The following is a 22,103-nucleotide window of genomic DNA, read 5'->3' on the forward strand; positions in this document are numbered from 1 at the left end:
AATATTATACCTATTCTATGGCTCCAAAGGCTACGAGTAGTTTAGTCATGCATAATGAAGTTGTTGATAGTAGTAATCTTTTCTCACAAATTGATTTAGAATGCAAAAAGGAGTTTATGCCTATGCAAATTCTGCTAGATCATTGTCCCTTGTGGTGTTGTTATCAACACATTCTGCAAAAACATGGATATCACCATACCTCAATTTCCAACAAGCCAAGCCTCTTTCATCAGCATGGTAGCATGAACACTAACAAGTTTCAACATCTCAATCATCTTCTCTGCAACAAAGGCATAGATTACACAATTTCAGCCAAGCTTCATAGCCAAATAACATAATGGTGGATTATGTTGAACGATAAGCTCGACAAAATGGGCAAGGCCAATCCAGTTGTTGTCATTGGCATTCGAAAATGACTCTATCCTTATTGAATTAACCCCGCCCTCATTCGAAAATGTCTAGGCTCTGTAAATAGTGTAAGGATGCAATGGCCTCAGGGATACTATCCAGATTACAAAAACTTAGATTGAGACTATAAAGGCAGCTTAAACGAGCCAAAGAAAGCCTCCACAGACGAAACACATCATTATATCTTTTAGAAGAATTGAAGAATTGAAAATGCTAAGCTAAGATTTAGCCTTTTAAAGGTGGACCATATTGTCCATTGGCATATAGTATGCAATTTCATTCCCAAAATAAACTAGCAAAAATAAAAAGGAAAATGATACCAAATCTCTATTTCGAACTTTCATGACAGTGGAATTTTGAGGTCCAGTGGTCCAATAATGCAGTAAATTTTAGAAGTCTCTTGTGAAGTCTCATGGTTCAATCGGAAAAGTTATAGTTTTTCCAATTTCCACCACATTCTTGTTTGCCATGATCTTGTGATTACTAAAGCCCAACATTGTCACTTCCACTTATATTTCATTTAAAATACACTTATTTATTCACAAGTCCCACTAATAAATATTTAACTGGCTAATTGTGTTTACACATGGATATCGCCGCTTAACCCAAATTTTTTTCTAACAAATAAAGCCACTTCCAATTACTCATATTATCAGTCACTCTCAACATATCTCAATCACCTTCTCTGCGACAAAGAGATAGATTAGGCAATTTCAGCCAAGCTTCAAGCTTCATACTCAAATAACACAATGCAGCATGGAGTGACAATAACAGAAATATAGAACATGCGAAGAAAAGCCTCCTGTGTTGTACTCCAGCAGAATCCACTGGAAGCCTAGGTGCGTTTCGTTTGGAATAGAAAAATAACGCTGATAAGAAAAAGAAAAATACAGAAGGTCCTGTGAAGCATATTGAAATCTTTACAATAATTAAGCTCACAGATATGCAAGGACTGCTAGAAGCAAAGCAATCATAATTCATAAGTTCATAACTGATACAACAATGTTACCCAAAAAGTTGGTTTTCCATGGATAATTGATAATTGCAACAACATATATAATACCCTACTGCCTCACAGAGTTTACTATATCACATTCACCGATTCACGTTTCTCAGTCTCCTATTTTTTTTTTTTTTTTGGTAATAGAAGTCAAACAAGAGTCACATTTCTCAGTCTCAACTTACTGATAACATCAAATATAGAAATAAAGACAATGACCACTAAAAATGTCTCTACACATAAATAAAGAACGCTACTTTATTTTGAAACATGGATATCAAATTTTCCAAGAAAGGCAAGTGCATTTCAGCAACATGGTAGCATGAACACCAACAAATTCTTCTCTGATGAGTTCCAGTTACTCATAATAATTATGTATCACCCTCAACATATCTCAATCCTCTTCTCTGCAACAAGGACATAGATTAGACAATTTCACCCAAGCTTCATACTCGAATAACATAGCAGCATAGAGTGACAATAACAGTAACAACAGCAGAAATATAGAACATGGGTGTTGTACTCCAGCAGAATCCACTGGAAGCTTAGTCAGTGTTTGGTTGGAATGGAAAAATAGCGCTGATAAGAAAAGAAAAATAGAGAAGTTGTAGATAAACCGTTTATATTTCAAAATGACATACAGACCCTGAAGAAAAAAAAAAGTTTTTCCTTGAATGGGAAAAGAAAGAAGAAAAACGATGTTGAATCTGGTGATGTGAATGTCAAAGGTTGGAAAAGATTGGACATTGAGATGATGAAAGAATACCTCTGAGTTGGTCAATAATCAAACTAAATCAATATCTGACAGAGTTGGGTTACTCCAAATCCTGGTTCAGTATCACACGCATTCCCCACTTCTTCACTTCCACATAGCCGCCGTTTTTAACTATAAATTCAAAGCGGGATCCATCAAGATCATGCTGCTTTCCATCCCGAATGAGTCGTTGGCGAGAAAAATAGAATAGGCAGAGGTGAACCAATTCACTCGTCACCTCATCCTTCTTTTTAGGCAAAGAGATACTGTACACGAGGTTGCTTTTTCCTGTTTGGTCGTAAAAGTAGAGGTCAACGATGAGGAATGGTGCAAATTGAACAAGAATCTGGGCACAAAGGGCAATGCCAATCCAATTGTTGTCATTGGCATTCGGAAATGATTCTATCCACATTGAATTATCCGCCCCCTTATTCTGATGCTTAAACCACCTTGGAATTGGAACTCCACTCCCTGGTATTACAATGGCATGTTTATCAGTGGATTCATTGTGTACCTGTAACCACAAAACACAAACAACCCTAATCATTTGATAAACAAGAGCAGCAATAATGGCAACAACAATACGCACGCACCTTAATGTACTCTCTCATCCATGAACTACCCATTCCACTCAACCTTTCCTTCTCTACTATTTTCGGGCAGTTCCACATACTCAATTTTCCCATTTTCACAACTTTTGTTCGCTCTGCCGTTGGATAGGGTAATGGTAATGGGAAGTCATCTACATACATTAGCCTCTTGCAGTTATCTAACTCCAACACTCTCAGTCTGGGAAGCTTGTTTATGAAATCAGGTACTCTAACTATATTGTTTCCCCTGAAATATAAGAACTCTAAATAATGTAAGGATGATATGGCCTCAGGGATAGTATGCAGATTACAATAACTTAGGTTAAGATAATACACGCAGCTTAAGCGAGCCACAGAAAGCCTCCACAGATGGAACACATTGTTGTATCTACTTTTAGAAGAATTGAAGAAATGGAATGGTAACCTAAGCTTAAGCCTTTTAAAAGTGGACCATACTGTCGATTGGCATTGGATACTACTCTCACTTCCATTTTCTAACTCTTTCCCACCAAATAATCTTGAGCACCCCCTCAGATCAACAGATTTTAGTGAAGATATACCGAATACAGTGATGGGAAAACTCATTAAACTTGTGCAGTCACTCAAATCTAACACAACAAGTTTTCTTAGGTCTCCAGTTGATGGATGTATGTGCTTAAGCTTTCTACATCCTCTAAGGAACAGCCGCTCAAGATTTGGAGCCTGGCTAAGGTTTGGAGTCTTCACAAGATTTTCGGAGTCAGAGAGATCCAATTCCTTCAAATTGTCCAGACACTGTTGCACAATTAGAAAAAACAAACATCATTAATTACACTTTCACTTATTTGTTTGATAACTTCAAAATAACTAAAGCTTATTTCATTTATTAGGTGTACCATTGTGCCATCCCATAGTTGCTTGATGTTGCTACCTTGCAAGACTAATTTCAAAAGCTTGGACAGCTTACAACATGATGGAAAATACGTAAACGGATACTCTTCCCACTCAAGATATCGCAGTTCGCTAGAAATGCTATTCAAACTTCCAGAAAAAATAGAATTCAAACTTCCAGAAAAACTATTTTCTATTTTGAGAAATTCAAGTCGTCTCATTCTTGATAATGTTTCTGCTCTTAATGTCATATTTCTTCTTCCTTCATATGGTCCCATCAATTGCACGGCCTTAACATCATCAATTGCCTAAATACAAAAAAACCACAAAAATATCAGATTCCTTCAATTGCCTATTAACTCTATAAAATTGAAAAAATTTTAAAACTGTATACCGTATTTTCAAACATAATACGTTGAAAATCCTCTATGCGCCATATCCTACTCCACTTCCATGGCTCATTTGGAGCACTTTTCCGAGCTATTCTCATGCCTAACTCTCGCAACAGGTCATGCATTCTAATATTGCCCATTTCATTAATTGTTATTAATGATTTATCGATGAGTACACTTATTCCAATCTTTGGATGAAGACCCCGACAGTACCACAAGTCTTCCACAAACCATTTAGGTTGGTAGTCAAAGAAACAAGCAATGTCCAAAAATATTTCCTTTTCGAGGGGTTCCAATCCATCAAAACTAAGTTGAAGCACATCTGCGATTTCCTTCTTTGGATTATCTTTCAGTCTATCCAAGGCACTTCTCCATACAGAGATATCTCGACCGCGTAGATATGACCCCAAAACTTTAATTGCCAAGGGAAGGCCTTGAGCATATTCAAGTGCAAGATCCGTCAACTTTTTGTACTCTCTGCTAATCTCGTCACAACTCATAATTATATTATCATCAAAAGCTTTTTCACAAAACAATTGATGAGCTTCATCGTCATTCAAGAGTTGAACTTTGTATGTTTGATCTAGCCCAAAAGAGTTCAATTTTTTCAATCAGGTTAAACAACAATACGCACACACCTTAATGTACTCTCTCATCCATGAACTACCTATTCCACTCAACCTTTCCTTCTCTACTATTTTCGGGCAGTTAAACATACTCAATTGTCTGATGTTCAGAAGTTTTGTTTGCTCTGCCGCTGGATAGGGTAATGGCAATGGGAACTCATCTACATACATTAGCCGTTTGCAGTTATCTAACTTCAACTCTCTCAGTCTGGGAAGCTTGTTTATGAAATCAGGTACTCTAACTATATTGTTTCCCGTGAAAACTAAGACCTCTAAATAATGTAAGGATGATATGGCCTCAGGGATAGTATGCAGATTACAATAACTTAGGTCAAGATTATACAAGCAGCTTAAGCGAGCGACAGAAAGCCTCCACAGATGGAACACATGGTTGTATCTACTTCTACAAGAATTGAAGAAATGGAATGGTAACCTAAGCTTAAGCCTTTTAAAAGTGGACCATATTGTCGATTGACATTGGATACCACTCTCACTTCCATTCTCCAACTCTTTCCCACCAAATAATCTTGAGCACCCCCTCAGATAAACAGATTTTAGTGAAGATATACCGAATACAGTGATGGGAAAACTCATTAAACTTGTGCAGTCACTCAAATCTAACCAAACAAGTTTTCTTAGGTCTCCAATTGATGGATGTATGTGCTTAAGCTTTCTACATCCTCTAAGGAACAGCCGCTCAAGATTTGGAGCCTGGCTAAGGTTTGGAGTCTTCACAAGATTTTCGGAGTCAGAGAGATCCAATTCCTTCAAATTGTCCAGACACTGTTGCACAATTAGAAAAAACAAACATCATTAATTACACTTTCACTTATTTGTTTGATAACTTCAAAATAACTGAAGCTTATTTTATTTATTAGTAGTACCATTGTGCCATCCCATAGTTGCTTCATGTTGATCCTTTGCAAGACTAATTTCAAAAGCTTGGATATCTTACAACACGATGGAAAATACGTAAACGGATACTCTTCCAACTCAAGATATCGCAATTCGCTAGAAATGCTATTAAAACTTCCAGAAAAACTAACATTTTTTATTTTGAGAAATTCAAGTCGTCTCATTCTTGATAATGTTTCTGCTCTTAATGTCATATTTCTTTCTTCATATGATCCCTCCAATTGCACGGCCTTAACATCATCAGTTACCTAAATACAAAAAAGCCACAAAAATATTAGATTACTTCAATTACCTATTAACTCTATAAAATTGAAAAAATTTTAAAACTGTATACCGTATTTCCAAACATAATACATTGAAAATCCTCTTTGCTCCATATCCTACTCCACTTCCATGGCTCATTTGGAGCACTTTGCCGAACTATTCTCCTGCCTAACTCTTGCAACAGGTCATGCATTTTAATACAGTATTCATCAAATGTAATTAATGATTTATCGATGAGTACACTTATTCCAATCTCTGGATGAAGACCACGATAGTACATGTCTGCCACAAGCCCATCCACTCGGTGGTTAAAGAAACAAGCAATATCCAAAAATATTTCCTTTTCGAGGGGTTCCAATCCATCAAAACTAAGTTGAAGCACATCTGCGATTTCCTTCTTTGGATTATCTTTCAGTCTATCTAAGGCACTTCTCCATACAGAGATATCGCGACCGCGTAGATATGACCCCAAAACTTTAATTGCCAAGGGAAGGCCTTGAGCATATTCAAGTGAAAGATCCGTCAACTTTTTGTACTCTCTGCTTATCTCGTCACAACTCATAATTATATTATCATTAAAAGCTTTTTCACAAAACAATTGATGAGCTTCATCCTCATTCAAGAGTTGAACTTTGTATATTTCATCTAGCCCAAAAGAGTTCAAGACATGTTGATCTCTAGAAGTTACTACAATTCTGCTTCCTGGACATAGACAATCAGGAGTCACGCCAAGGTTCTCAAACTGTTCAACTTCATCGGCATTATCTAGAACAATCAGAGCCTTTTGACAGCGTAGCATAGTTTTTATCAAACTCTCAGCCTCGATTTGATTGTATATATCTTGGATCTCTCCATTTGTAATTTGACAAACGAGTTGCTTTTGTAGAGAAAGTAGACCACCTCCGCGAAAAACTTTGCTTATATCGTCAACAAAACAATGAGCACCAAATTTATGAAGGTTTCTACCATACACGACCCTAGCAAGTGTTGACTTTCCTATCCCACCCATCCCAGAAACGCCTACAACCCGAACTTCATTATTGGAGTTGAAATCAATCAGGTTTTCCAATTGTTCCACACGAGATTGCATCCCAACCAACCCATCCACACTTAACGAGTTGCAACCTAATTTGCTTCTAACCCTTTTAACGATCTTTTCAATCTCTCCATTCTCCTGCCTGAAAGAATAAAGAGAAAATGAACTTGTAAGCTCAATTTCTTATATAAGACAACCTAAAACAAAGAGAAAACGAGAGCAATACAAGGTGATTTTGTTTAATCAACTTATTCATGTATAGATAGGAATGGAATTTAGGAAAGATTACTTACTTATTTTGTATATCCCAACCAGAGAGATTGGCGACTTGCAGCAGAGATTCCCTCCATTGTTGCACCATATTTGAGTTATCTTTGAATCTTTCTTCATGCTCAGCCAACGCTTTCCCATAGTTTCCGGTCTGTTTACGCACCTCAGACGGAGTCACATCATAGAAAATAGGCAACAGATTTGGTTCTGTTATCGAATTGCTGCAATCAAGCATCTTAGCGAGTTCCTGCAAGCACCATGAAGAAGTAGCATAGTTCTTAGAGAAGATGACAATGAGAACCTGAGATCCTTCAATTGCTTGCAGCAGCTCAGTGGAGATGTGCTGTCCTTGCATCAGATTCCTATCGTCCCTGAATGCAAGTATTCCGTTTCTACGGAAAGCGGCAAAGAGATGATCAGCGAAGGTGTTTCGTACGTCCTCACCCCTGAAGCTAACAAACACGTCATATTTGGGTCTTGTGCTACTCGATGCCATGCACTGGATGCTCTTGCACTCCATTGATGAAGTGGAAACTCACAGGCTCTTTTGGTATAAGGAAACAAAGGTAAGAAATTGAAGAGATGAGAGTAAGCGACTTTATGCAGAGAAGAAATATGTAAAATAGCTCTCAACGCGTCTCATGTTGTGAGAAGTTGGGTTGAAACTCCTTGCAGTGTTAAAAAATGAGGGTCGATTGTGACACTGAGACTCTTTCTTGGAGGAAGCATCGTAGAAGTTTAGACAAAGACTAACATTCTACCTTCAGAGGCCAATCAAGTCATATTCTGCTTAACTCCATTAACAAACCAACTCTATTTTATTTTATCTGTTAATTTAATTTGTGTTTTTCCATTAATACAACATTATTAATTATTCTTGTGGGGTATAATGTTGAAAGTATAATTTTTTTGCAAAAGCATAGGCTCACCAAGTGGTAACTGGGAAGCTGCAAGTGTAGGTATGCTTATAGCTTATACAATAATTAAGTAGTTAACTAGCTTTTGCTAACAAAGAAAGGTAACTAAAAATTTGGGATCAATTCATGTATCTAAGTTTAACGGATTAAAATAAGCAAATTGTGGCAAACTTCCGTTGAAGTTGAAATCGGCAAATTATGCCTACCTTTTATATGTGTATGTTGTGTTTTCTCTAAGTTGAAAAGTTTTATTTTTAATTAATGTGTTTAATTAATGAGTATATTTAGTGTGATAAGGACATTTGAACCATATACAAATTTATTTGACTTCTTCATACACATTGTAAATAGCCTTTCATATCAAGGAAATCTGAATTCCAGAAGTATCATAGCCTTTCTTTATAATCTTCATAAAGCATCATTTGAAGGACTGTCGTGACAAAACTAAATTAGAGGATGTTAACATTAAGCTAGAATCAAAATGATATTTTGATTCCAAGTACTGATTAAAATGGAGAACAAAATTAAATAAAAAATATTAATAAAAAAAAAAGAAGATAAAAAGAGGGGCAAAACTAACCTTCAGTATGTTGCTCTTTTTCTTCTAATGAGAAAAAAAAAAAAAGAGAGGAGAAAGAAAGCAGAATAAAAGAAAGAATAATGATCCAACAAATTGACTTATTATACCTGGAATGGAAAAGCTTAGGTATCTTAGTAAAGGTATTAGCTATGTCTGAGTTCTTTCTTAGCTTACACACTATCACAGAGTTGACAATAGGAAAGAACAAAAGCACACCTTAAGGAATTGTAAACATGTTCATTGCTGCTATTATCAAAATAGAGATAGGGTATTTGCAGTACTACCTTTGCTGAGGTTCAACTCAAAAAGTTTATTCAGATCACAATTGATACAAAAAATGATATCCATTGAAGATACCATATTCATGAAGAGAAATGCCATATGCACCACTTTTGTAATAGATGTGATTGATAAAAAGTGAGAAACGATACAAGTTTGTCCTTTCATACCATAAAAGAAAGGTTGCAAGAAAAATATTGACAAAAACTGGTGCAACCATTGAATCATAAATTTAAAGGAAGAACTGAGAAGTGGCAATGCACTGCTAACAAAAAGCATTATAGTTTATATATAAATTCTATAAACTTTATTAAATAGTAGTTTGATGTTGATGCGGTGCTATGGAAGAATATAAATTAAAAAATATTATACCTATTCTATGGCTCCAAAGGCTAGGAGTAGTTTAGTCATGCATAATGAAGTTGTTGATAGTAGTAATCTTTTCTCACAAATTGATTTAGAATGCAAAAAGGAGTTTATGCTTATGCACATTCTGCTAGATCATTGTCCCTTGTGGTGTTGTTATCAACACTAAGTAGTGTGTTATCATTCCCTTCAGAGGTACCAGAGATGCTACAGGATTCAGAAGGACAAGCATCCAAACTTTGTAATTGTGCTGCCACGGCTCAAGAGAGAGAGTGATATTGCAATTTTGAATTTGAATACGTATTGATGGTGGCCTGATAAAAGGTTATTTATATAAAAACTTGCATTTGTATAGTGTTGATTAGAGTTTATAATTGTGCTCAATATTAAAAGGTTCAATTTAATATACTGAGATCATTATAATTATCAAGATCGGTAGTTCTACTTCTCTAATTAATATCTTTGTATTAAATTAGAAAATCTTTGAATTAAACCTGACTGATTGGCTATGTGATTTGGGAGGGTTATGTGCTTTTATTGCTACTTTGATTTTACTAATAGCCTGTGCTATTTTAACTTTTAAGCTTTTAGTGCAAGTTGATAAAACTTAGTTATTACAAATAACTTGCTTCACTTGCACAACGTCCTGTGAAAGCATACTGAAATCTTTACAGATATGCAAGTACTGCTAGAAGCAAAGCAATCATAATTGATACAACAAAGCAACCAAAAACGTTGGTTTTCCATGGATAATTGATAATTGCAACAACATATATCTCTACTGCCTCACGGAGTTTAATGATCCTGAAGCCCCCTTGACTTTATTACATTCATATTTCTCAGTCTCCTTTTTTTTGTTCATAAAAGTCAAACAAAAGTCTCAACTTACTAAAGACATCAAGTGAAAGCAAATATGGAAATAAATGCAATGACAACTAAATATGTTTCTACACATAAACGAAGAACGCTACTTTGAAAACATGGATATCACCATACCTCAAAATTTCCAACAAAGCCAAGCCTCTTTCAGCAGCATGGTAGTATGAACACTAACAAGTTCTCTGATGAGTTCATTATGAATCACCCTCAACATCTCAATCATCTTCTCTGCAACAAAGGCATAGATTACACAATTTCAGCCAAGCTTCATACCCAAATAACATAATGCAACATAGAAGAGTAACAGTAACAGTAACAGTAGCAGAAATATAGGACATTGTAAGAAAAGCCTCCTGTTTCCACTCCACCTTGCAGAATCCACTGGAAGCCTAGTTAATACAGAGATACGAGTGTGCGTTTGGTTTGGAATGAAAAAACAGGGATGATTTAAAAAAAAATACAAAAGTTCTAAATGAACGTTTTTACTTAAACCACATAGACCCTGAAGAAAAACTATAGTGAGATAAAATGTGAATAGAAAAAGAAAACGGAAAAACCGATGTTTAATTTGGTCTTGGAAAACATTGGACATAGAGATGATGAAGTGAAAGAATACCGATGAGTTGGGAAATAATCAAAGCAGTTCTTTGTCAGAAGTGGGTTCTTTCCAAAGTCCAAACCCTGTTTATGAAATTAGGTACTATAACTATACTGTTTCCCCATAAATCTAGGCTCTGTAAATTGTGTAAGGATGCAATGGCCTCAGGGATCCTATCTAGATTACAAAAACTTTGATTGAGACTATAAAGGCAGCTTAAACGAGCCAAAGAAAGCCTCCATAGACGAAACACATCATTATATCTTTTAGAAGAATTGAAATGGTAAGCTAAGATTTAGCCTTTTAAAGGTGGACCATATTGTCGATTGGCATATAGTACGCAATTTTAAAGGTGTACTCCAGCAGAATCCACTGGAAGCCTAGGGTGCGTTTGGTTTGGAATGGAAAAATAGCGCTCATAAGAATCTCTTTCTCTCTTGAGCCATGGCAGCACAAAGTTCGGATGCTTGTCCTTCTGAATCCTCTAACATCTCTGCCACCTCCCAAGGGATTGATAACAACACAAGGGACAATGATCTAGCTTCTGAACCGGACCAAGCCTCAAATTCCAATATTAATATGGAAAGTATGTTGGATTTTGTGAAGCTCTCCAACAACGATGTTTCATCAATTCGTTGTTCTTCCAACGTGAAAGAGCTCGATTTTTTCAACACTGGGAAGAGGGTGATGGGATCATCGTCAATTTGGACTAATAATAATGTTGATGAAGGAAAAGATGAAAACACTGAAGAAAAAGAAAGGACTTCAGAATCGAAAACTTTCTCTTACAATTTTTGCAAGAGAGAGTTCTCGTCCTCTCAAGCCCTTGGTGGGCACCAAAATGCCCCCAAACAAGAGCGTGCGATAGCAAAACGTCGCCAAGAAATGGACACGGGTGCTTTTGGTCACCCTCACTTTCCATATTACCCTTACCATAGCTGTCACGCCCCAAAATGAGGCATGACCGGCGCTCAGAAAAATAATTTTATAGCAAGCCTAACGTATTCAAATATAAGTTATATAAGAAAGTTACAAATATTTTACAAATTCTAAAATAAATAGTTATACATTTTTATCAAAAATTAAAATAATTAAGAATGGTTGGATCCTGCCTGTGACATATGGAGCATATAACCATCTAAGAACTTAACAAAGAATAGATACTCAGTGCAGATCATTACTCTTGAATAGAAAGTCTCACATAGTCAAGTATTTGTTCCTGAAAAATATTTTTAGAAAAACAGGGTGAGTTTTACAACTCAGTGACTAGACAATATATCCATAATTAACATGAGACCATATAAACATTATTATCAAAGTAATTTTAATTAGAAAACAGCCGTTGATAATCATAAGTGAATCAATAAGGGAGTTTTCATACAGAAATCAAATCAAAAGTCCACACTTGGCGGCTCCACCTCTATGGGTAGCCCTTTCCTCTAGTGTGTCCGTACGGAATAACAGATCCAACGTGTGGCCTACACGTTAGGCTAGCAACGCCCCTGCTAGCTGAGGTCTGAGCCAGATGCATCTAGGTTAACGTCATAACCGCCGTTAACTACGGTTTTCTAATAAACCAATTCAAAACATATAATTTCAAATATAATAAAAAAATTTTAAACTTCAACAAAATGAATTATTTAATTCTAATAAATCAATTATTCTAATTTATTTAAAATCATTCAAGGCAAATATAGTGAGTATAATTCAAAATCATAATCAATAGATAAATATCAAAATAATTGTAGATGCACAATTAAAAAATTATAAATGTAAAGCCTACTGAAGAGACCAAACCCAAAGTGTTGAATGAAAGGATGAGGAAGATCGATGTAGAATGAAATGAAAAGACACATAATTTGGACAGGAGCAGCGAATAGTTGCGGCTGCAACAACAGCAGTTTTATGCCTACCAATATGCATAAGAATCAACGGAGCAATGATAGCACCATCAATGGCAGTGATAAAACAATAGTGGAAATAAAATAGGACAAAGAATTACTAACTGAACCAGAATTGTGGTGAAATGAACTCAGTGGCATCGAAGCAACTCATGCGGCATTTTGAAAGGGCAACGGTAGCAGCTCTAGCAACTTCAACGGCGAGCTCCAGTGATGACAACGGTAGCAGCAACAGCAACACCCACCACCATCGTTTCATCTCTTCCCGACGACAAGCTTCGTTGCATTCTCCTTCCCCTTTCTCGAAGTTTCCCTCTTTTTGGGCTCTTCGACAGCGGCAGTGAGGGAAGATTCGGCGGCGACGACGAGGCACGACTTGGTGGTGGCAGAGGCGGCGACTTCTCCTCTTCTCTGTCGTGGTCTCCCTCTCTGGTCATTCTCTCTCTCTCTCTCTCGCGTGTCGCTCTTTCTCTCTCTCCCTCTTGCTTCCTTCTCTGCGACGGTGACGGCGAGCGGCGCTCCTCCCTCCACCGGTGCCGTCCTGCCCCTTTTCCCCTGTTCCCATCCTCTCCTTCTCCCTTTGCAACTCCCCCCTTTCTCTTTTCTTTGCTTTCGTTCATTCTCTTTTTTTTTTTTCTGAAATGTGTGTGTATGTGTGTAGGAGGGAGGCTGTGAGTTTAATTTTTGGAATTAGGGTTAGGGTTTGATAAAAAGAATAAGGGTAGAATAGGTATTTTGATAAAATTAGATGGTAGGATAGCAATAAAAGAAATCAAATAAAAAAAATGTTTCAAGAAAAATCTTGGGACATTACAATAGCTTTTCCACACCATCTTTATATGGGTCCTATAATAGGACACTTGGGGTAAGAGTCGAGTCCATGATTCACAAACCTTCTTATCCTTGGTCTACCGGTCTTAGGTTTGGTCGTAATCATAATTGGTCAACGCAGGGGATTCTAGGTTCATCATCATCATTAGCACTTGATAGGTTAAGTATTGAGGGTTTGCAACCAAATAATGAAGTAGGCGGGGTTAGTGGAATTCAAGCAAGTTCTTTAAATTTGAGAAAAGAAGATGATAATGATGGTAATGGAACTACGGGAGTGGATCCTCTCCAGTGAATAAAAAACTGAATGGTGTGCAGTGTTTAATCTAACCATTCACCATTTTCTCTCTCTTATTTATTTCTGGTCCCACTATTAAAATCAAAGGTGAGAGATTACACTGTATTTTGTCAAGTGTTGAAAAAACTGGAGAGGATCCATTTCCATAGAACTACTTCCCAATTAGGAGATTCTTCTACCAACAATGTTGCTACAAGTCTCACTCGCCATGCGGGAGTGGATCCTCTCCAGTGAGAAAAAAATTGGATGGTATCCAGTGTTCAATCTAACCATTCATTGCGCTCTCTCTCTTATTTATTTCTGGTCCCACTCATAGAATCAAAGGTGATAGATCACACTGGATTCTATCAATTGTTAAAAAAACTGGAGAGGATCTTTTTCCCTCGCCATGCAAAGGATGATCATGGTCTCAAGCCAGATAATGAACCCTCTAGTTCTAAATCTCCGGGGCTTGATTTGTCACTTAAGCTTTAAGTTTGAACTTTAATTCATATTAATCATGTAGTTTATTCTTTTTTTATCTGTATACTTCATCTTAACCTTTAGTTCATGCGTTATCGATAATTACTATTACTAGTTTATTTTTCATGTGATCATTTTAGTATATTGACAATGTCATAGATTAAACGGTATATATATATATATATATGCTAATGTGCATTACACCTTTTTCGTCCTATCTTATTATCTTTTTTATTCATAAGCATTTTCCATTTAAAGTTTAGCACACTCATACTTGAAATAGTTTAACTGGCTAATAAAAAAATCTTATGCAAAGTTTGCAACTGCTTCACTTGCACAAGGTCCTGTGATTTGTGAAGCATATCGAAATCTTTATATTAATTAAGCTCACAGATATGCAAGTACTGATACAAGTACAACAATGCTACCAAATAAGTTGGTTTTTTTCCATGGATTAATTGATAATTGCAACAACATATATAATACCCTACTGCCTCACAGAGTTTACTATATCACATTCACATTTCTCAGTCTCTTTTTTTTTTTGGTAATAGAAGTCAAACAAGAGTCCCAACTTACTGATAACTTCAAGTGGAGGCAAATATAGAAATAAAGCCAATAACCACTAAAAATGTCTCTACACATAAATAAAGAACGCTACTTTATTTTGAAACATGGATATCACCATTTACATCAATTTTTCCAAGAAAGGCAAGTGCATTTCAGCAACATGGTAGCATGAACACCAACAAGTTCTTCTCTGATGAGTTCCAGTTACTCATATTAATTATGAATCACCCTCAACATATCTCAATCCTCTTCTCTGCGACAAGGACATAGATTAGACAATTTCAGCCAACCTTCAAGCTTCATACTCGAATAACATAGTAGCATAGAGTGACAATAACAGTAACAATAGCAGAAATATAGAACATGGGAAGAAAAGCCTCGTGTTTGCACTCCGGCAGAATCCATTGGAAGCCTGGGGAAAAGAAAACAAAACAGAAAAATGATGTTTAATTTGGTGATGTGAATGTCAAAAGTTGGAAAAGATTGGACATTGAGATGATGAAAGAATACCTGTGAGTTGGGCAATAATCAAACTAAATCAATATCTGCCAGAGTTGGGTTACTCCATATCCTGGTTCAGTACCACACGCATTCCCCACTTCTTCACTTCCACATAGCCGTGGTTAACTTCTTTGAATTCAAAGCGGGATCCATGAAGATCATGCTGCTTGAGTAGTTGGCGAGAAAAATAGAATAGGCAGAGGTGAGCCAATTCACCCGTCACCTCCTGCTCCTTTTTAGGCCAAATGATACCGTACACGAAGTTGCCTTTTCCTGTTTGGTCGTAAAAGTAGAGCTCAATGGAGAGGGATTGTTCAAATTGAACAAGAATCTGGGCACAAAGGGCAATGCCAATCCAATTGTTGTCATTGGCATTCGGAAATGATTCTATCCACATTGAATTATCCGCCCCCTTATTCTGATCCTTAAACCACCTTGGAATTGGAACTCCACTCCCTGGTATTATAATACCAAGCTCAACAGTGGATTCATTGTGTACCTGTAACCACAAAACACAAACAACCCTAATCAATTGATAAACAAGAGCAGCAATAATGGCAACAACAATACGCACGCACCTTAATGTACTCTCTCATCCATGAACTACCCATTCCACTCAACCTTTCCTTCTCTACTATTTTCGGGCAGTTCAACATACTCAATTCTCCCCTTTTCACAACTTTTGTTCGCTCTGCCGCTGAATAGGGTAATGGCAATGGGAACTCATCTACATACATTAGCCGTTTGCAGTTATCTAACATCAACACTCTCAGTCTGGGAAGCTTGTTTATGAAATCAGGTACTCTAACTATATTGTTTCCTTCGAAAACTAAGATCCCTAAATAATGTAAGGATGATATGGCCTCAGGGATGGTATGCAGATTACAATAACTTAGGTTAAGATAATACACGCAGCTTAAGCGAGCCACAGAAAGCCTCCAGAGATGGAACACATGGTTGTATCTACTTTTAGAATAATTGAAGAAATGGAATGGTAACCTAAGCTTAAGCCTTTTAAAAGTGGACCATACTGTCGATTGGCATTGGATACTACTCTCACTTCCATTTTCCAACTCTTTCCCACCAAATAATCTTGAGCACCCGATCAGATCAACAGATTTTAGTGAAGATATACCGAATACAGTGATGGGAAAACTCATTAAACTTGTGCACCCACTCAAATCTAACTCAACAAGTTTTCTTAGGTCTCCAGTTGATGGATGTATGTGCTTAAGCTTTCTACATCTTCTAAGGAACAGCCGCTCAAGATTTGGAGCCTGGCTAAGGTTTGGAGGCTTCACAAGATTTTCGGAGTCAGAGAGATCCAATTCCTTCAAATTGTCCAGACACTGTTGCACAATTAGAAAAAACAAACATCATTAATTACACTTTCACTTATTTGTTTGATAACTTCAAAATAACTGAAGCTTATTTTATTTATTAGTAGTACCATTGTGCCATCCCATAGTTGCTTGATGTTGCTACATCGCAAGACTATTTTCAAAAGCTTGGATAGCTTACAACACGATGGAAAATACGTAAACGGATACTCTTCCCACTCAAGATATCGCAATTCGCTAGAAATGCTATTAAAACTTCCAGAAAAACTAACACTTTTTATTTTGAGAAATTCAAGTCGTCTCATTCTTGATAATGTTTCTGCTCTTAATGTCATATTTCTTTCTTCATATGATCCCTCCAATTGCACGGCCTTAACATCATCAGTTACCTAAATACAAAAAAGCCACAAAAATATTAGACTACTTCAATTACCTATTAACTCTATAAAATTGAAAAATTTTTAAAACTGCATACCGTATTTCCAAACATAATACGTTGAAAATCCTTTATGCGCCATATCCTACTCCACTTCCATGGCTCATTTGGAGCACTCTGCTGAACTATTCTCCTGCCTAACTCTTGCAACAGGTCATGCATTCTAATTTTGTATTCATCGATTGTTTTTAATGATTTATCGATGAGTACACTTATTCCAATCTTTGGATGAAGACCACGACAGTACAACATGTCTTCCACAAACCCTTTATATTGGTGGTTAAAGAAACAAGCAATGTCCAAAAATATTTTCTTTTCGAGGGGTTCCAATCCGTCAAAACTCAGTTGAAGCACATCTGCGATTTCCTTCTTTGGATTATTTTTAAGTCTATCTAAGGCACTTCTCCATACAGAAATATCTCGACCGCGTAGATATGACCCCAAAACTTTGATTGCCAAGGGAAGGCCTTGAGCATATTCAAGTGCAAGATCCGTCAACTTTTTGTACTCTCTGCTAATCTCATCACAACTTATAATGATATTATCATTAAAAGCTTTTTCACAAAACAATTGATGAGCTTCATCCTCATTCAAGAGTTGAACTTTGTATATTTCATCTAGCCCAAAAGAGTTCAAGACATGTTGATCTCTAGAAGTTACTACAATTCTGCTTCCTGGACATAGACAATCACGAGTCACGCCAAGGTTCTCTAACTGTTCAACATCATCGGCATTATCTAGAACAATCAGAGCCTTTTGACAGCGTAGCATAGTTTTTATCAAACTATTAGCCTCGTAATGATTGTATATATCTTGGATCTCTCCATTTGTAATTTGACAAACAAGTTGCTTTTGTAGAGAAAGTAGACCACCGTCACGAAAAACTTTGCTTATATCATCAACAAAACAATGAGCACCATATTTATGAAGGTTTCTACCATACACGACCCTAGCAAGTGTTGACTTTCCTATCCCACCCATGCCACAAACGCCTACAACCCGAACTTCATTATCGGAGTTGAAATCAATCAGGTTTTCCAATTCTTCCACACGAGATTGCATCCCAACCAACCCATCCACACTTAACGAATTGCAACCTAATTTGCTTCTCACCCTCTTAACAATTTTTTCAATCTCTCCATTCTCCTGCCTGAAAGAACAAAGAGAAAATGAACTTGTAAGCTCATTTCCTTATATAAGACAACCTAAAACAAAGAGAAAACGAGAGTAATACAAGGCGATTTTGTTTAATCAACTTATTCATGCATAGATAATCTATTTGACAAAGATAGTAATGGAATTTAGTAAAGATTACTTACTTATTTTGTATATCCCAACCAGAGAGATTGGCGACTTGCAGCAGAGATTCCCTCCATTGTTGCACCATCTTTGAGTTATCTTTGAATCTTTCTTCATGCTCAGCCAACGCTTTCCCATAGTTTCCGGTCTGTTTACGCACCTCAGACGGAGTCACATCATAGAAAATAGGCAACAGATTTGGTTCTGTTATCGTATTGCTGCAATCAAGCATCTTAGCGAGTTCCTGCAAGCACCATGAAGAAGTAGCATAGTTCTTAGAGAAGATGACAATCAGAACCTGAGATCCTTCAATTGCTTGCACCAGCTCAGTGGAGATGTGCTGTCCTTGCATCAGATTCCTATCGTCTCTAAATGCAACTATTCCGTTTTTACGGAAAGCGGCAAAGAGATGATCAGCGAAGGTGTTGCGTACGTCCTCACCTCTGAAGCTCACAAACACGTCATATTTGGGTCTTGTGCTACTTGATGCCATGCTTTGGATGCTCCTGCACTCCATTGACGAAGTTGAAGTGAAGAGTGGAAGAGACTGTGTGCAGAGGAGAAATATTCTGAGAAGTTGGATTGAAAGTCCTTTTTGGAGGAAGGAAGCATCGTAGTAATTGAGATAAAGACTAATATTGTACCTTTAAAGGCCAATCAAGTCATATTCCCCTTGACTCCTGTAACAAACCAAGTCTAGTTTATTTCATATTTTTTCATTATCACAATGGTTTTAATTATTCTTGTGGGGTATAATGTTGAAAATACATTCTGCAAAAGCAGAGGCTCACCAAAACTTTGTCTTCTTTGGGACCCAATGCAACTCTCTCTCTCTTGGAATTTCAATTCCCGGAAATACCATAGAAATGTGAGGAGTGAATTCCTTGTATACCTTTAACAACAAAAACAAACAATCCTGTACTTTAGATGATGCACACCTCACAAAACAAGACAGAAGAAGAAGAATACGCACGTAGCTTAAGGTTACACACACCTGAGGCTCGTTCTTAAATTTTAAATGATATTTTAAAAATATTTTGTTTAAAATAAATCAATTTTAGAAAATTTAAAGAATATTTAAACAGAAAAGCTCTACATTCATGTAAAAAATACATGGATATTATCCAAGTAACTTCCTCTACACACGCGTTCCCTCACCTCACAGTCGTCTGTTATACACGCGCCTGATATAACGTATATAACATAAACCTTTTCTGCGTGATAAACCTTTCTCAACGTAAACCTTGTTCTCTTCTCGCGTTTTCTTTCTTCTTCTTCTATGTTCTTCTTCTTCTTCAACCTAATAAAATTCCTTATTCTCTTCATGTTTCTTCTTCTTCTTTTTTTCTTCGATATGGACTTCTGAATTTGAAACAATGAATGAATCAACTTCAAATCAGTTGAATGAGTGAAATTTGGATTATTCTTCCGAAACGCATCAATTTGATGAGGTTTGAATTATTGAATTTTGAATCGAATTTAATGGAATGCAATTGCTAATTTTATTTGAATTGAATTGAATAGATGGAGGTGATCTAAATCTGAATTGAATTGAATTGATAATATCTAAATTGTAGGCAGAGTTGTTTTGAATTTGGTTTTATATAATGGATTATCTTTCGTTTACTGTGAGTAACCTTTCGGTTCGGTAATTATTATAGAGTTGTTTCACCATGAGCATGTGTTCGGTTCAATATGCAGAAATGAGTCTGTAAAAGAAAATAGAGGAATATATTCTGTTTTGTTCACTGTGCACTATATAATTGTTTCACCATAATAAAGTTTTTGGTTCACCATGCAGACCAGCTGTATTGTGGATGAAAAATTTGCCCCAAAGGTGGGAATGATTTTCAAGACACTAGAAGAAGCTGGAAAGTTCTACAAACATTATTCAAAACTTGCCGGTTTTTCTACGAAAATAAGAAACACGACTTGGGACAGAGACAAAATTAAAAATCAACACCAACCAAGCGACTATTCTCGGAGTCCGAAAATTCGGGAGCGAAAGGAGATACTTCAACTTGCAAGATAATTAAGATTGAGAATTTGAATGGGTATATTTTAGAATTCCCTTTTTAAGTTTATTTAATAGAATAATGTCAAACATATATTTGTTTGGTGAAAATATTATTTGTTCTTAAGTTATTTTTTTATGTTTTTTTTTAATTTTTATGTTTGGAATTTAGAATTTTTTTTAATATAAGTTAATGTTATTTGGTTATTACTTGTGATTTTTTTTTCAATTCATACCCATGATATTTTGCTATTTCTAATTTAGTATTTGATATCATAAAGTTTTATATTTTTAATATAAAATATTATTGATATAATTAAGTTAGTTATTAATTTTTAATGTGTAATTATTTAAAAAACTTAATTCTAATTTCTAATTACTAATTAAAACACTTTGTTTAAACTTTTTAATTTAAAATATAATTTTTTTGAATTTTTAAGTAAGCAAAAGTCTTTAAAAATATCATTTTTATTTACATAATTTATAAGCAAATTTGCTAACTACAAAATATTAGATTAAATTGAATGAAATTATTTATTTTTTTTTAAACGTGAGGTTATTTATACTATTTAAAAAAAACTAATATATATTTTTATATACTTAAATTTTTTTTCTATCGTTCCTAAAAAATTAAACTAATTTAGTAGTTCGAAAAAATGGAGAATTTTTTGCTGATGTGACGCTAATACATTGAGCTTGGAAATTATTTGCTTAGGTGTCGTTATTAGAAATTTTTAAAACTTTATTTATAAATTATAAGTTATTTGTTTAGGTGGTTATCTTTTAAATTTTAAGTTATTTGCTTAAGTTATTTTTTTTAGGTTGTTATTTTTTAAATTTTTAAATACACTTTCTTAAGTTGTTAGTTTTAGATATTTACATAATTTATAAGGTTATTAATTTTTAAATTGTAATTATTTTTTGTTTTTATTGACAAATAATAAGATAGATACAATTTATGATAAAACTAAAACAATTATTTTTAATTTCTATTTTTTGATTAGAATAAAAGAATTTTATATTTTAAAATAATATTTAATTTCAACTTTTCTCATGCCATTATTTTAAAAGGACCATAAAATAAAAATATTAATTAATTAATTAATTTAATAATAAGATCAGGAGTGATATATACAACGAATTAGGATTCAAGATATAGTTGTTAGGGATGAAATTCATACTTCCAAAGCAGATAAATGTATCATTCTAGCTACCTGCGCCTTTCACATGTAGCATGAGATACATGTTTAATGATTATTAAAATATTCTAACAATTTGTAAGAAATATATGGATATCTAGATCTCTTCAACACAATGACATGTAATTCGAGTTGGCAAGAGATTGGTAGAGTTAATAATCCAAAGAATTTAAAAGTTGAAGACCAATCAGATATATCATGTATAGTGTTCAAAATTAAGCTTGACATGATAACCTCCAATCTTAAGCAAGGAATTCCATTTGAAGTGCTAGATACAAGTATTGCTCATCATTTAACCTTATTTTTAGCAAAATTTTTTGTTAAATTATTTGCATAGTTATATATTTATCAAAACATATATATAAAATAGATAGTTTATTTATAACATATTATTTTTTCATCTTTTTATTATAATGGTATACATGGTAAAATTCTAAAAGAGAGGTCCAACACATATTCATATTCTTTTGTGATTGAGTGGAGATTACAAGATAACAAACACAACTTAAAT

General features: G+C 35.3%; 4 protein-coding genes across 7 annotated transcripts; 1 reads left to right on the top strand and 3 right to left on the bottom strand.

Moving 5' to 3' along the window:
- Window positions 1-800: 800 nt before the first annotated feature.
- LOC130968769 (disease resistance protein RUN1-like) lies at window positions 801-4,514 on the bottom strand. Its single transcript, XM_057894221.1, has 6 exons — window positions 4,017-4,514; window positions 3,628-3,930; window positions 3,087-3,526; window positions 2,756-2,999; window positions 2,175-2,676; window positions 801-1,815 (listed from the first exon to the last, which is right to left on the bottom strand). Exons 1-5 carry the CDS (start codon window positions 4,512-4,514, stop codon window positions 2,224-2,226), a joined length of 1,938 nt encoding a protein of 645 aa, XP_057750204.1. The 3' UTR covers window positions 801-1,815; window positions 2,175-2,223.
- A 111-nt stretch (window positions 4,515-4,625) lies between these two features.
- On the bottom strand, window positions 4,626-12,978 carry LOC130968767 (disease resistance protein RUN1-like). Of its 4 annotated transcripts, XM_057894219.1 has the most exons (7): window positions 12,751-12,978; window positions 11,926-11,963; window positions 10,264-10,374; window positions 7,149-7,372; window positions 5,890-6,997; window positions 5,525-5,803; window positions 4,626-5,423 (listed from the first exon to the last, which is right to left on the bottom strand). In XM_057894219.1, the coding sequence occupies exons 4-7, from the start codon at window positions 7,358-7,360 to the stop codon at window positions 4,626-4,628; spliced, it is 2,397 nt and encodes a 798-aa protein (XP_057750202.1). In that variant the 5' UTR covers window positions 7,361-7,372; window positions 10,264-10,374; window positions 11,926-11,963; window positions 12,751-12,978. The 4 variants fall into 4 exon arrangements, with proteins under 4 accessions (XP_057750202.1, XP_057750201.1, XP_057750203.1 ...); XM_057894218.1 differs by lacking the exon at window positions 11,926-11,963 and having other exon boundaries at window positions 12,751-12,976; XM_057894220.1 differs by lacking the exon at window positions 11,926-11,963 and having other exon boundaries at window positions 12,747-12,827.
- On the top strand, window positions 11,189-11,701 carry LOC130967317 (zinc finger protein 4-like). Its single transcript, XM_057892133.1, has one exon. It carries the CDS (start codon window positions 11,189-11,191, stop codon window positions 11,699-11,701), a length of 513 nt encoding a protein of 170 aa, XP_057748116.1.
- Window positions 12,979-14,624: 1,646 nt separating the features above from the next.
- Window positions 14,625-19,001, bottom strand: LOC130968766 (disease resistance protein RUN1-like). Its single transcript, XM_057894216.1, has 6 exons — window positions 18,400-19,001; window positions 17,120-18,230; window positions 16,755-17,033; window positions 15,883-16,653; window positions 15,314-15,803; window positions 14,625-15,215 (listed from the first exon to the last, which is right to left on the bottom strand). Exons 1-5 carry the CDS (start codon window positions 18,894-18,896, stop codon window positions 15,363-15,365), a joined length of 3,099 nt encoding a protein of 1,032 aa, XP_057750199.1. The 5' UTR covers window positions 18,897-19,001; the 3' UTR covers window positions 14,625-15,215; window positions 15,314-15,362.
- Between the last annotated feature and the right edge of the window lie 3,102 nt (window positions 19,002-22,103).

The sequence above is a fragment of the Arachis stenosperma genome, chromosome 3 (assembly GCF_014773155.1).
Source record: "Arachis stenosperma cultivar V10309 chromosome 3, arast.V10309.gnm1.PFL2, whole genome shotgun sequence".
Classification (NCBI taxonomy): Eukaryota; Viridiplantae; Streptophyta; class Magnoliopsida; order Fabales; family Fabaceae; genus Arachis; species Arachis stenosperma.